The sequence below is a fragment of the Scomber japonicus genome, chromosome 2 (assembly GCF_027409825.1).
Source record: "Scomber japonicus isolate fScoJap1 chromosome 2, fScoJap1.pri, whole genome shotgun sequence".
NCBI classification, from domain to species: domain Eukaryota; kingdom Metazoa; phylum Chordata; class Actinopteri; order Scombriformes; family Scombridae; genus Scomber; species Scomber japonicus.
In genome coordinates, this window is record NC_070579.1 from 30,139,850 (window position 1) to 30,155,983 (window position 16,134).

Consider the following 16,134-nt stretch of genomic DNA (forward strand, 5'->3'; position numbering starts at 1 on the left):
ACTGTCAGCCAGTTGGCTCATGTGATCGCTGATGGACCGGGACAAACGATTCACGGTTGGGATGGACCTGCTCCGTGACGCGCTCCGGTGATTGGAGAGTTTGGGATTTTGACAGGCTTGTTCATTCCGCCCCTCAGCGTCGCGCGCCTCCTCCCCCTGCGCGCGAGCATGGCTGGGAACTACAAACAGGGATGAGAGGAGAGGAGTTTTGAGAAGTTGTGCAGATGAGCTGTTACTCATCTCAAACAAGCTGATCACACATTGGGAGTAATTATTATTCATGACTTAAATGGCGGAGGAACTATTACTGGAAAACGATGGCAAAATCAGCACGGTGAGTGTTAAATGAACTCTTTCAAAATGTGGACAGTTATTGGGTTAGTCTATCAAAGATATCACATGAGCACTTTTTATTTCTTATAATCATCAATCTGACATTAGAAAAATAACTAAAGATTTGAATTAAAATGATCCCCAGACTTTATTGTCTCCATCAAGAACTGTCATGTTTATTTATTTTTTTACAGACATCACTCATCAGTAAGTTACAATGTATTTGAACTCATCATCATCATCAGTATCTAAATGTGGTAATGCTGCCTGTGGATGCTTAATGAAGCATTTTTGGTGCCTCCTGGTCACAGTGAGACTTGAGTAAAGATAGCCCAATTTACCAAACATCCACGCCAGCTTGGGACTTAACTTAAATTGTGTCTTTCTTTAAAAAAAAACAAGAAGAAAAAGGCTTAAAAAAACAACTCAACTAGTAAGTAAAAGTCTTAAACATAGTTTGGCCAGAGTGGTGTAACATGTGAAGAGCTGCACATCTGACAGTTAATCATCCTAAATTGAATCCTGACTGGTCTGCATTGTCTGCTACCAGCTATTTTCACGTGTAGTCGTCTAACTCTCTCCATCAGGCCATTACCGGCTAAATTAAGTTTCTTTAAGGCATCTGTGCTGTTATTGTTCAGTCAGAGCAGAGGGTTGCTGCTCTGTCTGCTCATCCTTGGTGCTAAACAACCAAATATTCTGTATTTTCACTTCAGTCAGCTCACAGTGTGCTTTAGTGTATTATTGTTGGGATATTTGTATGATCATTTACACAACTGCCATTTCCCCCCATCCTCCATCCACATTATAATCTCACTGACCTTCTAACTGAGGTCAGCTAAGCCCAATGTGCTGGAATTTAGAATGGGAGCCAAGAGGGTAACTGCAGGCTGTTCTTAATGAAAATACAGTACCCGTCTCTCTCCAAAACAAAGTGGAGCTCATGTGACTTTCCTTAACATGTGTGTGTAACATCAAATTCCACCACTGCCCTTCAAGTGCTACTGGAACTCAGCTAATGCCTGAAAAGTGGAGCTGCTGGCGCTCCTTTGGAACTGAGTCGATCTGTTCAACTAATTCAAAGTGTTTCTCCCAAAGCTGACACGACCCCAGCAGGCTAGCTGCATCTGGATTGTGTCCAGTTTGTTTCATGTCTTCCGGATCAATCCTGTGCTACTCAGTGCCTGTACAGTACTGCAGAAAAGTCCAAAGATCACAGAGTCACATGTAACATATACCCTACTTATGATGCTGGTAAATACTCACACATGAAGTGCTAATCTTTGCACAGGCTGCACAAAAATCTAGAAAAATAGAGTGAAAAATGGAGTTTGTTTTAAATCTCATTAGTGCATACTTTCCTATTCACTTGAACCACTGGTATGTATTTACTGTAGGTTTCCATGAAATAACTGAAAGGAACCAAGAATTTTATGAATGTCCAGCTCAGACCTTTTTACATAAGCTATTTTCTATAGATCTCAAAAAGCTGCTTATTTTGACCTGAGTGGTATTACATCACAGTTACAGTTAAAGGCAGGCATGTAAACCTTATACCTTTGTTCTCATACCCTTAAATTGGACTATTTATTATTACTTTAAAAAGAACTTCTTATAACCATAGAGCTTTTTTTTCTTACATTACTTTAAATGTTGCTTTCAGACCTCTGGGAGATTTTACTGTGTAGTTTTTTGTCTCAGTATCTCACTTGTTTTTCACCTCATCTTTTCTTCAGCATCTCACCAAGTCACTGCTGGCGGTGGCTATCCTGGCATCGTTCGGCAGTTCTATGCTCTACGGCTTCAATTTGGCTGTCGTCAACTCTCCTGCACAGGTTTGTGTCACTGTCACATCAACAACATCATCATCATTCTAAATCTCATTGCTGTCGTCATCATGGACATGAACACTAAACTTAAAAATTCCCAGTATGACGTTTGATCTTCCAAAAGTTGAACGTCAGTGCATAATGAAGTTCTGATTTTAAAAAAAATTGTAATATGGAGTCATGCAGCAGGCCCGTGTATCAAATGTAGAAGCTGCTGTTTGTCTCACCGTGTCATCGATGTTCTGACATTTTTTTTTATCCATCATGTGCTCCGTTCTGTCCCTTCGATGTTTCATTTGCTATGGTACAGTGACTAAGCTGTGAGTCATTCCTGTTTGATCATGCACCACTCTGAATGGAAGCACGTGAGCTGTAAAGTCACATCTCATGCTAGTGTGCTATACTATACTTAAGAGAGGGTTACATGGAGGGACTTAGCTGGTTTGGGCCTACACATGAAGGGTCATTTTCTTTCACTGAAGAAGAACTGACATGATCTTTTTTTTCGGTTTTCATTTCTATTTTGATATTTTACTCTGTTGGATTGAGATATATGAACAATATCAAGATGCTGAAACTGCATGGAACATTTTTTGTGATTTATGGCATTGTCAAGTTTTTACACTATGTGGGGGGATATAAAATTTTACACATAATACCTTTGAAGGAACTGTTGACATTTTTGGAGAAGCACTTATTGCTGAGGGCAATAAAGGACATGAAAATAACTGTTCAAATAAATTCTTCAAACATTGAAACCAGTATTTCATGGTTTGATGGCCATGTTTTTTACCATGACTGGCCTTCTGTTCAAACATTGACTATTAAGGTATCCCTTCATAATAAACTTACAATGTAAGCAATGAGGAACAAAATCCACGTAGATAGATTTCAACATTATGATCTTTTTAGTGCCAAAGTCCCTTTTTTTTGTTACTATACTTCTGCCAAAGCTCAATAGGTAAACACTGTTAAAGGAAACACAGGAAAGGAAACAAGGAATCTGATGCTAAAAAGACTGTAAATGTGGCATATATCCACCTGATATGACTAACTCACACTGCTGAAGCCTCATCTAAGCTTAACATCTTCTTTAAATACATTTTTGCACAAAATGACTGTGTGGACACACAGTATGAACAGGAAGAATGATTACAACGAAGAAAAACTTTTTCACTGTTTATATAGGAAGAAATACTTAAGCACATAAAACCACACATTGTCATTGTTAGTGTGTTGTTTCTGTTAGTGTATGGACAAAGAAACCGAGAAAGAAAAGAGCTAGGCTGGCTGTTTTCCATTCTCTACTATGAGCTCACCATCTCTCAGTTTTAAATACTTAACAGAAAAGTATGAGACAAGTTTCAATTTTCTTACTCTTGGCAAGAAAGTGAACAACTTAGCAAAATATCACACTCTTACTCTGATAAACAGCAGCATGCACTACTTCATTTTTCTCTCTGTCACTTGTTAGATTTCATGAAACTGGGTAACTTTACTTGGTATCACCGGCTGAAACAGTTCTGACCTGTATTTCCTCTTTCAATTACAGCCCATTGCTCAGTGTTACACACATACACAAGTTGTTGCTAATTTGGTGAGGTCAAACCTTTAACCATGGTCCATGTGACTTCATTGCCCTTTGGTTGCTGTGTGTCATCTGACATCAGTTACACCAGTGTGCTCAAGATCACATTTTAGGTGTGGTGGAAGGTCTGGTTAGTGAGTTGAGAAAAAAAAAGTTTTTGTTTCAACAAGACACATTACAAACTAACAGTCTGCCTTCATGTGTCTCAGTCATTAGACTATATTATCCGACAGCTAAACTTGTCACAGACTCCCCCGACTGATTATTTCAGGCAGATAGCCATGGCACAGGAGGACTGATTTAGTGTTGGATTAGCAATATTGTGTATTGCACTTTAAAAAAAAAATCATTATGTATCCATAAGCCTTAATTAGAATGTATTGGCCTTGTAATTTGATTTTGACTTGAAGGTTGAAGGAGGGAAGCAGGATTCAGCGAGCTAAGCAGAACAAAAGTCAAGGTCAGGTCAATAATGAGCAACTTATTTATTAGCCAGTTTGGCATGTATTCTCTGAACCTTTCTTCTTCTGGAGACATTTAAATTGGTCTTGACATCATGTGACACAGGCTCAGCCAAAGTCGGACATCAGTTGGTACAATGAGACAGGAATTCAAATACAGTAAGTTTGCTTCAACAGAGGGGGCATTAAGATGTGTTGTTCACTACGTCACTGGTGTGGCTCCTGTAAACCTCCTGCCAACTAAAATCACCAAAAGCCACAAAGAAGCTTGTTGCCAATTGATAAGTGAGAAACAGAAAGATGACAATTACAATCACATCCAGATCAATCCTAAAATAAATACTATTATTATGAAAATCACTAAATTAATAAATGCATGGGTATAATTGTGGGTAAAGGTACAAAACCACATACAGAGTATTGCACAGAGAACTAATAGATCATAAAAAGAGTGTGACATAAGATAAGATAATATATTCTTTCTAGTACCACCGGGAAATTTATCTTGGGCTCCGAGGCAAGTCATGGCTTGACCTATGGCTCGACTATAAAATAGTCAAAGAAAAGAATGATCATACGACTGGGGAACAAGCTACCGCACAGTTTCTTTGTGGTACTTGTGTGTTTGTGGTATTTTAACTTACAATAGGGCTTTGTTTGGTGTATGTCTGTTTGTAGCAAAGGGGCATTCCCATGGAAGGAGAGGAACAGTCTTGGTAGTGATGATGTTTTTACTTTGATCCTCATTTTCAGAGCCTGTAGACATAATACATATTGAACGAGATTAATAAAGATTTAAAAATGTAATTGAATCAGTTTCTATCTAGCCAGTTTATACAATGCTGGTTATCAGACGTGTTGGAGATGGTGATAATCTTGTGACACATTGGACACAGTCCCATTAAATCTTGACAAATTAAAACTTCTCTCTGTTCTTTTAATCACTTGACTCCTTCAAGACCTACTGTCACTTCCTTCTGTATCCACTCTGGTATACAAAATGATAGAAAATATTTCATCTTTCAGGTTTTTTTAAATTTCTCATATGGAAGATGAAGACATTGTATCTCTTAAGCAAAATGAGGCTTTATATAATGGATTCACCAGGACAACAGGATCTCTGCTGAAGAATGATGTCGGCTCTTGCAATATATTTTTGTCACACTGCGAGCTTGCAGTTTATGGCCTCTTTCCCATCAAATTCCTTTTGACTTTTGACTGTGGATCTAGTCTAGTCTAAAATCACATGAGTAAGGTGCGTGAAGATGGCTGTCTCTCACGCTGCTTAAAACAGCCCTTCGTCCCATCCCCCAGCACAGCGTTCAGCCAGCGCTGCAGAAACGGCAAGACTAATGTAGACATTTAGACATGTAACACTGTGGGAAATACTTAATGAGGTGGTGATGTCAAATTTCATGGCCACCATTTTCATGCTCCGGGTCTACTGGAGTGATGGACAGTATGGCCCAAGAGTATACAGAGTAAATCTTCAATAATAATTTCTTTCTCGGTTGGGAAAGGCAAAATTATACATGTTGTTTTAATTGTATTTTTTTTGTAATAAACGCACTTCTTCTTCCAACAGTACATTAAAGACTTCTACAATGAGACGATGATAGAAACTTACGACTGGGCTCCAGATGAGGAGCTCCTTACCGTCTTGTACTCCCTCACCGTGTCAATCTTTGCTATTGGTGGGATGACCGGGGCCTTGCTAGTGGGCAGACTCGTTACCAAATATGGAAGGTTAGTGTGTGTGTATATACAGATGATTTTTTTGTATATCTGACATATGTCGGTTTCTGATAGTTACTAGCATCTTATTCTGCGTGTCTAAAACAGGAAAGGGACGCTGGTGAGATCCGCTGTGCTGGTGTTTATAGGAGGAGCTCTTATGGGCTTCAGCAGAGCATGCAGGTTGCCAGCAATGGTCATCATTGGGCGCTTCATCACAGGAGTACACTCAGGTAGGCCTGCATGATTCCTAAATGGCCGAAATGAATCCCAGTGTCTCATCCTCAAAGTAAAACAGAAATTATAAGCATTATAAATGTAAAAAGGGAGCTGTTATTTATTATAGTGAGTGCGTTTTTAATACATTTTTACCCGATAATTTTAAAAATAAAAATAATTGAAAAGTTGTGCCTGTGGTAATTTCTTTTTTTTTCTCCAACAGGTATCTCTCTCAGCGTTGTGCCGATGTACCTTGGTGAGATCGCTCCGAAGAACCTGCGAGGTTTCCTGGGTCTCGTTCCCAGCATCCACATTTGTCTTGGGGTCTTCATCGCTCAGATCCTGGGGCTCCATGAAACCCTGGGAAAGGTACTGACATCATGTCATTAATCCTCCACACAGGTCGACCCCGTCAAGTTGTTATAAACGCTCAAATGCATAAGTGGTTTATCCTCAATTGATTTTTGGTAGAGATTTTTAGGGACAGACGTGTTCAGGTATCTTCTGTCTAGTCCTGAGTGTAACATGTCTAGCTGGCCTTCAGCTCTTCTCTTCCTCCTTCATATTTCTACCTCCTGTATGATCTGGATCAGGCAATGTTCTTTCCATCTGCCCACACTTACATCTGATAGAGAGGAGGCAGGAATGCTAATGTGTGGAACAGCTGCAAAGAAAAATGAAGCTAAAAAAAAAGACCACTTCAAAGATTTTAGTCTGCCAAGACATAATTACTCTCTGCTTTTCCATTCACCCCATCTGGAGAGGCTTTAACATCCTTTTTTAGACGATATACTTATCAGAGATGATATGTGGACTAGTGAAAGCTGCTGTATATAATCTGGTATTCTCTCTATAAATACACTCTACACTGTATGTGTTAAATGTTGTGTTTTACACACACAGGAAGAGTACTGGCCTCTGCTCCTGTCCCTGGTGGTGTTTCCTACCACAATCCAGCTGATGCTGTTGCCATGGTTTCCAGAGAGTCCACGGTACCTGTTGATAGAGAAGGGAAACGTTCACGCCACTATTGCAGGTAAGAAAGTGGATTCTTAATTTCTTTCACTTTCACACACATTTTTAAAGATATTTCATTACATGACTTAAAGAACTCATCATTTCCCTTAAGAACCTACAATTCTTCTTTAAAGTTATCATCACTCAAAGATCATCACATAAAATCCATTAATAAAAGCCATTAATGTAACAAATGTGCAGCTCAGGTCCTCATTTAGATTAATTGACTCACCGCACATGTTACAATGTACTTTATATGCTCTACACTTGGATTAAAGCTCAAACTGTATATGTTCAATTCAACGTTGTGTATCTGCTTTACAGCCAAACCTAAGTCATGTTAGCCATTTGAAACCTCAGTATGGGTTGTGGCGAGAAATTCCTGTGGCACAGGTTCATTGATTACATGACGTTTCTTTGCTGTAGGAATCTGCATTTAATAAAGAAATTAATGGTTGCCAGCTCTTGTCATGGCATACCTTAAGTGTGCAGTGATGACTGGACCTATTAAATGACTCTATTTCAAAAATTTATTTGTCTTATAGATAAGTAAAAGCCTTTTTTGTCTGTGCACCGTCTCTGTCCCACAGCCCTGAAGTGGTACCGTACTAAAGGAAACATCCAGGCGGAGGTTGAGGAGATGCAGGAGGAGCAGCGCTCTCTGTCCTCCGTCCAGACTATCTCTGTCCGTGGCCTGCTCATGGACCGCTGTGTTCGCTGGCAGGTCATCACCATTGTGGTGGTCAACATCGGCATGCAGCTGTCTGGTATTGATGCGGTAAGTGGGAAAAGCATTGTTGCATTTTCGGCTTTTTTGTGTGGTCGCACTCTTTGCACATTCAAAATGACAGCACAGTTATTAAATGAGAATTCCCAGCTGTGCTCCTCCTATCTGTACTCCCTCCTGTCCATACATCACGGTCCCCCATGCAGCCACTGAGTGACTAAGCAGGGGGCAATAGGACCACGCCTCATTATCTCCTGGTCTTCTCTCTTAGTGCTGCCTCACATACAGTAGGAGGGTCTACCCATCCTGCACACACACACATTGTTGTACTCATTGCTCCATGTGGATGGAAGCTCTAGGCATGCTGGCTCACATGTTAGCACCATCTCCCAGCAGGGGTGCCCCCCCTCTGAGTGCCATGGTCCCAGCTGTTCCTGGCAGGAACACTGGGAGGCTTCAAACATGCAGAGGAACCAACATGTAATCTCAGTGTGCTATAAATCTGCTATACAAAACACAAAATGTGATTTTTAAGGAGAGTTTAAATTGATAATGTGCATGTTGTTCTAATGTCTCTGGCACTGATAGCAATAAGACGAACAAGTTACAAGATGAGCAAGAAACAATAAAGTATCTGATTCTTTGACAGAAAACAGTTACAATGAGTTACAATGGGAATGTGCATATTTTGAACCTCTCTAAAAAAATGACAGAATTTTGACAGATTTATTTATTCACCACCTTCACCAGTTGATCAATCTACAGCTGAGTGATTACTGTAACTATCTCAGTGATGACTCCATGAAACAGTAGCTGTTTCAGGTTGTGTCCAGCCAAGCAAAATAGATTACATGTTTTCAGAGTTCTTTTTTAAAATGGGTGGAGGGGCATGAGAGGAACAGTTGTTACATTTTATTGGTTTCTAATGCTACAGGCACTGTAGCATTAGAAACACAGAGATAGGTTTGTTCCTCATTTTGGATGAAGTCAAGCTCACTCAAGTCATCTGTGAACTGATAAGGTTGCACCCAGTCCCCTCTCTTCCTCTTAAAGACAGTTTATTGAGGCAGAGTAGAGGTCACTGTCAAGAGTGATATATCTGCACTCTTTGCAGAAGATGTTGTCCTTTACGTTCACTTATAATGCAAACCATAGCAGTCTATAGTGGAACGTGACACGGTCAGAGACAGGGTATGTTCACACTTCACAGCATACCCATACACGAAGCAGGAGTCCATTGGGCTTTGGGATTGGGATTTGCAGTGAAACAGTGGCCATAATGATGAGTGGGAACACAAACGGTCACTATGACACTGACTATGCCCTTTTTTGTATAAAACTATGTCAAAAACACAGAGCAATGAACCACAAAACGAAATCAGTTGAAGTCTTGATATCACTGTTGATTTAATTAATTGTAGAATCAAACATTTTTAACATGAATGCAGTGAAGAATATTTTACAGCAGGTTCATTAATGAACACTCAAACTAGTGTCTCCGTCTGGTCATCACACCTTTTTTATGTTCAAGGTTTAAGTCATACACAACAAAGATGTCACATCACCCATTAATATGTATAAAATATATAAAATGCTGTTCATTTGCAGAGTCGTAGAGTTTTTGTACTGGTTGCCTCTCATGGGATCTACCTAATGCATGATTACTGGACCTTTAAGACCTCTAAGAGTAAGGCCTTCACCATAAGTATCACAGCATAACACAGCTCGCTCAGAGTGACAGGAGAATTAGCTCAATGATCCAGGAAGATTGTAGAGGTGACTTGCTGATTCTTTGAGTTTACAGGATTCAGCTGAGTTGGTTCAAGCAGATGTACAGTACCCTGCAGGTGCCTCCCTCTGGCACCTTGAGGGCATCCGTCTGCTCGAAGGGAAATATGTTCCATACACTCTGTGGCCACTGCAAAACTTACCTAAAATATAGAGATTGATAGGGGACTAATGAAAAATGAAATATGAAAATAGAAAAACAGTTTCAGGCTACACTTCCTGTCCAGAAAGTTACCAGTATGCATTTCATTTTAGGGAAGAAGAGCTAGCCCATTATTTTATAGTGTTTCAAAACAATATATCTGGCACCAACTCTTTTTTAATTTGTTGGAACTGGTGTATGTTTGAATATATAATACAGGCAAGTGTGTGTATGCATACTTGTAGGCTGGAATGGTGATGAATCTCTACACATATGGTTACTAAATCAACAAGACAGCATTTAACTGCACCGATCACGATCTTGTCCACACCTCATCAATGATGGATGTTGCATCAGCAAAGTGTGATTAATGAGAATACACAAATTAATTTCAAGGGGAGCACTTGTCAGAAGTCCATACTGATGAAACGCCATACCTCAAATGCATGAGTGATGGTCGGCTTGATGATAATGATCGCTATGATGAATCACGTGGAAACGTCAAATAAGCAGAGCGACTTTTTGGCTCCTTATGGAGGAAAAAAAAGAAAGACAAACTCAGAGTTTCAAAGCATCTGTCTATGAGTGTGGATCTGTATGTGTCTGTGGTCCAACACATGTAGTATATTAATCAACTTCCTGTCACTGTCAATTTCAGATCTGGTTTTACACAAATGACATATTTAAGAACGCAGGAATCCCAGAACCTCATATTCAGTACACAACAGTGGGAACTGGTGCTATTGAGGTCATCTCTGGGATGCTGGGGGTGAGTAGACACCATCATACTTAAAACACTATATAAAATACACACAATACATACTATTATATATACTGTATATATTACCATCTATGTTGTGCTTAAATGACAGGATTAGAATGACAGGTTATCTGATAGTTTAGTAATCAACGTTAAATAAAAATACAAAGTATTGCAAATGTGAGATGTGCTATTTCATGTCAGAATTTTTTTTGTGATGGCTTTAAAAAAAAGACTAAATTAACTGTTGAGTTTGATCTTTTTTTAAATTGTTTTTTTTTTACTGTCTGTTCCTCGACTTGTTTAATATACTGAATAGTTAGTCTCAGAACTGTAAAAATATAAAGCTATGAATATAATCATAATCATAAAATAAAACATAATGGTTATTTGCACACTTGATGCTCATTTAATTCTGCATGAGATTGATTTTAATGTATATTCTAAGTAAAGTAAAAATAGTTTCTTATCTTTTATCTAAATTATAGTAATATGCCAAACATGTATTTGAATATATTTATTTATCATGAATTAACATCATAATGATGTAAAGGTGACAGATTTAGCCAGATTTTGTTCATGGTGTTTCATGCAGCAGTAAGCAAACAAACTATTAATAATAATGGGATTAAGAAGATAACCAGGTGACAGCAGGTCCTGCCTCTCTGTCCATCTTACAGTGCTTTACTATCGAGCGTCTGGGCAGGAGATCTCTGATGATTGGTGGCTTCCTCTTCATGGGAGTCTGCTGTACTGGGATCACTGTGTCTGTCCTCTATCAGGTACAGCTTCCTAAACATCCTGCTGGCAATTTATGGCTTAATTCATGAACTTGCACTTTGTAGCATGCTGTAGGGCACGTGTTTTTTAATGCAGTTAAGATCATTATCCAATCTACATAAAAACAAATAAATCTGTTTAATTTAAGTTTAATTAACAATTAGTTGGTCAACAGAAAAAAACAGACAGAGTCATTTTTAAGAAGAGAAAGTCTAAATGTTGTCATTTCAGCTTCCCAAGTGTGAATATTTTCTGCTTTATTAGTCGTCTGTGATAATAAACCAATCTTTGGGTTTTGAACTGTTGGTCAGGACAAAAGACATACGTGGACATAATAGTGATTGACATTTTTCACAATTTTTGGCTATTTCATGGACCGAACAATTAAAAGACAATGAAAATATTTCAATCCTAAGTCTTTTTCATTATCTACATTTATAAAAATGCAAGTAAAAATATTAACCACATTATTAATTAAAAAATAAAAAAAAGTTATTTTTAGTAAACAGTAGTGAGCTGGGTGAAGTTTGGAAAAACCCCTCTTTACTTTTGAATAAGAGTGTAATTATGGAGCTGAATGTCAGTAGTCATGTTTCTAATATGTCACATATGATCAAAAATGATTAAATATAGAAACATTGATAATTGTGAACAACCATGAAAATTCTTAACTTACAACTCGTGACTTCAGACTCATGACTTGTGCTTGACCAATCACAGGCGGAGCTGTCCTTCATGCGCTACATCAGTGTGGGCTGCGTTGTTGGGATCATTGCTGGCTTCTGCATAGGTCCAGGTAAACACAGCATGAAAACACACCCAGAGAACACATGATGCAACATCATGATATCACACTGGAAGACATTCAGACTGATTAAATCAACCCTCTCTATGTCTCACTTGAAAACACTTTTATTTCAACCTGTCTAGCCTTCACACACACACACACACACACACACACACACACACACACACACACACACACACACACACTACTAGATTTGAGCTCTCCTGTGTGAAAGGTAACACTGCTCCCTGCTGGATGCTTTTACAACAACAGGCCCCAAACCTGAAAACCAGCAACCATCCCTCCTTACTCATCGTCTGACTGTGAAGAGATATTGTATTTCATTAGTCTTGTAAATTAGGAAATCATAACTGCCACACTACATCCATTCCCACAGCCATTTGTGCACTGGATGTGTTGAGTGAAGTGAATTAAGAGGCAATAGTTTACAACGTCGGGAGCCACGTTGAGTGGACCTGCGAGGATGATGAATTAGAAGGAATCTGGTTTACGTAACGTCATTCGTCAAGCCGGCAAAATCTGCACCTCAGCACGCGGATGAGGATTTCTGTTGCTGCAATTAGACTTTTAATGGCTCATTGTTCATCAGCTCACCGTAATGAATTCGGTTTTTCTTCAGACGAAACCTTGCATGCACAATGACGCCCCCCATACATACCGCAGATGTTGACAAATTATGGTCTCGTTATTGGTTTGACGATATTAAACCTTCCTCTATGCAATTATCATGCACAGATAATGAGGACATCATTCGGAAAGCTTGTCATTAGAGCTCTTACTAATGCATATTTCTACTTCATAGCTTTCACTTCTAACAATGATGAATTATATGTTTCAAGCTAAGACACAATCTCGTGGATTCTACTCATCAAACTAATGAATTGCACAAGTCCTTGCTAAGCTATTCTGCTTCTAGTGGTTCAGAAGTTGAAGTTTTGCCAAGTCCACAAACATCCAACATCTTCCTCTCTTGTCAACCTTTGATGGCTGAGTAATACTAAACACGTACCAAAGCACATGCAGAAAACTCAATGTAATATAATAGCACTGGGGCTCGAGGAATGTTTATCATTTGTTATATGTTCTGTCCGGAGTGGGAATATTGATAAACTAATTGAAAAATAAGGATGCTGATGTTAGTCTCACAACACTCAATAGATTCATACAGTTATACTGAGTGGATACATTATATAGTTTGTATTATTACAGCTTGACGGAATGTCTTTTAGATTAGACCCATAGATGAACTGATCTTTGAGCGAGCCATGACTGACTGAGAATCTTGTGTTCTTTTAAATAATATACATATGTCCTTTTTACTGTCCTTTGCAGCTGGTGTGCCCTTCCTGATCACTGCGGAGCTATTTAAACAGTCGCACCGACCGGCTGCCTACACTGTGGCCGGTTGCCTCAACTGGCTGTCCAACTTCACCATCGGCTTTGTCTTCCCCTTCCTAGAGGTCAGAGGAAACTAATATTCTACTATCAATTGTGTTCACATGAAGTGCAACTCAAATGCGCCTCGGTCATTTAATGTGCATGTGTACAATTGTTGGCTTGCAAATCTAGTTCCTGAAATGACCAAAAATGTGTGTGCACATCTTGTGGGTGCCTGAGTTTATTGGCCAGAATACTGCCAGTAATACAAACAAGTAAAGGTTTTGTTTATTTGGCTCTCCAGGCCTAGTTGGCATTGAGGAATATGATTTTATTTTGACAATACATCCCGGATCTGTTGTGGCTCCACTTACAGTCAGACAGGGCTATTATGATATAGGCTGTTCAGTCTAGTTTGAGTAGAAGCAACTCCCCAAATACCAATTATATTAACAACCTTGCTGTCCCTCATTGTCCTGGGTGCTGTTCCAGTCTGACAGACAGAAAGTAAAGATGACACTGATCTGTCCCATGGATAGTGACATAAACTTACATTAATTCTGATCTGACAGCTCAGAGAGCCACGGACTATTTATACGTTTCAAATTAAAGACCCAAAAGAAGTGGGATGATTTTCTGTTTAGATTGCACAGAAAATATAAAACCTAGTACAGCTTCATTGTTTGTTGTTTTTTCACTTGGTGCTAAGCTAGCTGTTTCCCTTTGCCTTCACTCTTTGTGCTAAGCTAGGCTAAACACATCCAGGACCATATCTGTACTGAAGTAACAGGAAGAAATCGATACCAGTCATCACATCTAATTATAGTAAACAAGTAAAACAATGAAAAAGTAAATGTTCTCTCCTTAATTTTTTATATTTTGTAGCTGATGGGCACCACCAAAATTCTTCTTTCTCTATAAAACTGCACTCATTCATTCATTCCCCTCAGCTCAACAAAGCATTTTAGCATCTTTCAGTCATTGTTTTGGTTTTATGACCTGAAACTTTCAACACTCTCACCGCTGTCGACAGCATCATTTTACACTGCCTGCCAGGCAAGCAAAGTTAGCATTTAGCTTGTGAACATAGTGAGACTTTTAACAGCTAAAGAGCCAGATATTTCCTTCAGACGCTGGTGGAGACCAAAACAGAGATAGGAGGAAGGATAATTAATATCGGATTTACAATTGTAAGATGGCCAGAAACACCACTCCAAATGCGTGCTAATGTTACTCAGTGTCTGCTGGATGATACAGATTTGCGACCACAAAGTTAGAAGTGATTTGTATTATATGATACATAAGTGTTGTGTGTTGCGCTTGTCATTCTGCTCACAAGTCACCAAAAAGTTATTTCAGTCATTCCAAGCGTCTGCTTTTCAACCCAACTATTTATATAATCTAATCTAGTGTGCAAAACCTATACTTCTCTTGTTCATTTGAATTGAATTGTGGAAACGTTCTGTGAACTACAACAGTGTGGCTCCAACTTTATTGCATGACATCCAGTTTCATTTGTCCCCTTTTTCTTTCCTTTGGCAGCCTCTACTTTATAAAAGAAAACAAATACTGTTCTGATTTTATTCACATTGTATTTCTTTTATTAGAAGTTTCACTGTGTGTCTTCCCACCTCAGATAACCATGGGTCCGTACTGTTACCTGATCTTCTCTGTGATCTGCTTTGGAGTGGCCATCTACACCATCATCATCATTCCTGAGACCAGGAACAAGACCTTTGTGGAGATTAGTCAGATGTTTGCCGCCAAGAACAAAATCCTTGAAGAAGAGTTAACTCCCAATGGTCATCTGAAATTGTCTATGATGAACGGCTATGGAACCACTGGCCACCATGATGAAAAATAAGGAGAGAGGCGGCGGACATACACCTAAATGGCGGTTTCTTCTCTCAGTGTGTCCTCTTTGTGATGACTGAAGTAAACGTTGCAGGGGTGAAAGAGAGAGAACTGGGGCCACGAGGGGATCTGCTGCTTCATGTGAACACTACAGAAGACCAGACATGTGCTCGCAAACACACACAAAATGAAATATGTGCTTGTCTGTTTGGACAGTTGTAACCTTTTACAAACACACAATGAAAACTGAGTTTTTACAGTGGTTGAAAGTCGGAGTGTAGCATCTGTGCAGTGTCTAAGATAGAAGTAATGCGTTTCAAATCAACCATCAGTGACATTTTAATCTGTTTCTCTGCATCTTACAGCATTTTTACGGGAGCCGAGTTGATTTCTCACAGTGCTTTCAGAAGTTTTAATCTTATTAGCCTCACTTTTTTTTCTGTTGAAAACATCCCATGATGACGTTTTTGTTCATATTCAGCTTTGATTGTCTTGGTTTTGTTGTTCAATACAAAGTGAATGTAGTGTATTTATTGAGTGACACAGCAATAATGCCTCCACTGAAAAAGGTATAAAAGCTATTTCTCTGATCTCCCTCCGTGTTTAAAGGTCAAGACATCATGTGAATAATATAATATTAACTGTTACCATATGTTACACTGTTCAGCTCAAGGTGACCGTCTTGACCAAGAACTTGAGTTTTTGTTTCTTCTTTTG

The 16,134-nt window shown here is 39.0% G+C and overlaps 1 protein-coding gene across 1 annotated transcript; it reads left to right on the forward strand.

Annotated features, from left to right (window-relative positions):
• The first annotated feature begins 289 nt into the window (after positions 1 to 289).
• Positions 290 to 15,427, forward strand: slc2a15b (solute carrier family 2 member 15b). Its single transcript, XM_053332431.1, has 12 exons — positions 290 to 334; positions 2,070 to 2,168; positions 5,797 to 5,957; positions 6,054 to 6,178; positions 6,388 to 6,533; positions 7,068 to 7,200; positions 7,772 to 7,959; positions 10,497 to 10,607; positions 11,279 to 11,380; positions 12,099 to 12,174; positions 13,519 to 13,646; positions 15,200 to 15,427. Exons 1-12 carry the CDS (start codon positions 290 to 292, stop codon positions 15,425 to 15,427), a joined length of 1,542 nt encoding a protein of 513 aa, XP_053188406.1.
• Positions 15,428 to 16,134: the final 707 nt, after the last annotated feature.

Coding starts and splice junctions, on each gene's coding strand:
- slc2a15b (XM_053332431.1), top strand. CDS start 290: ATGGCGGAGGAACTATTACTGGAAAACGATGGCAAAATCAGCACG. Junction 6,534..7,067: donor TCCATGAAACCCTGGGAAAG/GTACTGACATCA, acceptor TTACACACACAG/GAAGAGTACTGGCCTCTGCT. Junction 7,960..10,496: donor AGCTGTCTGGTATTGATGCG/GTAAGTGGGAAA, acceptor TGTCAATTTCAG/ATCTGGTTTTACACAAATGA.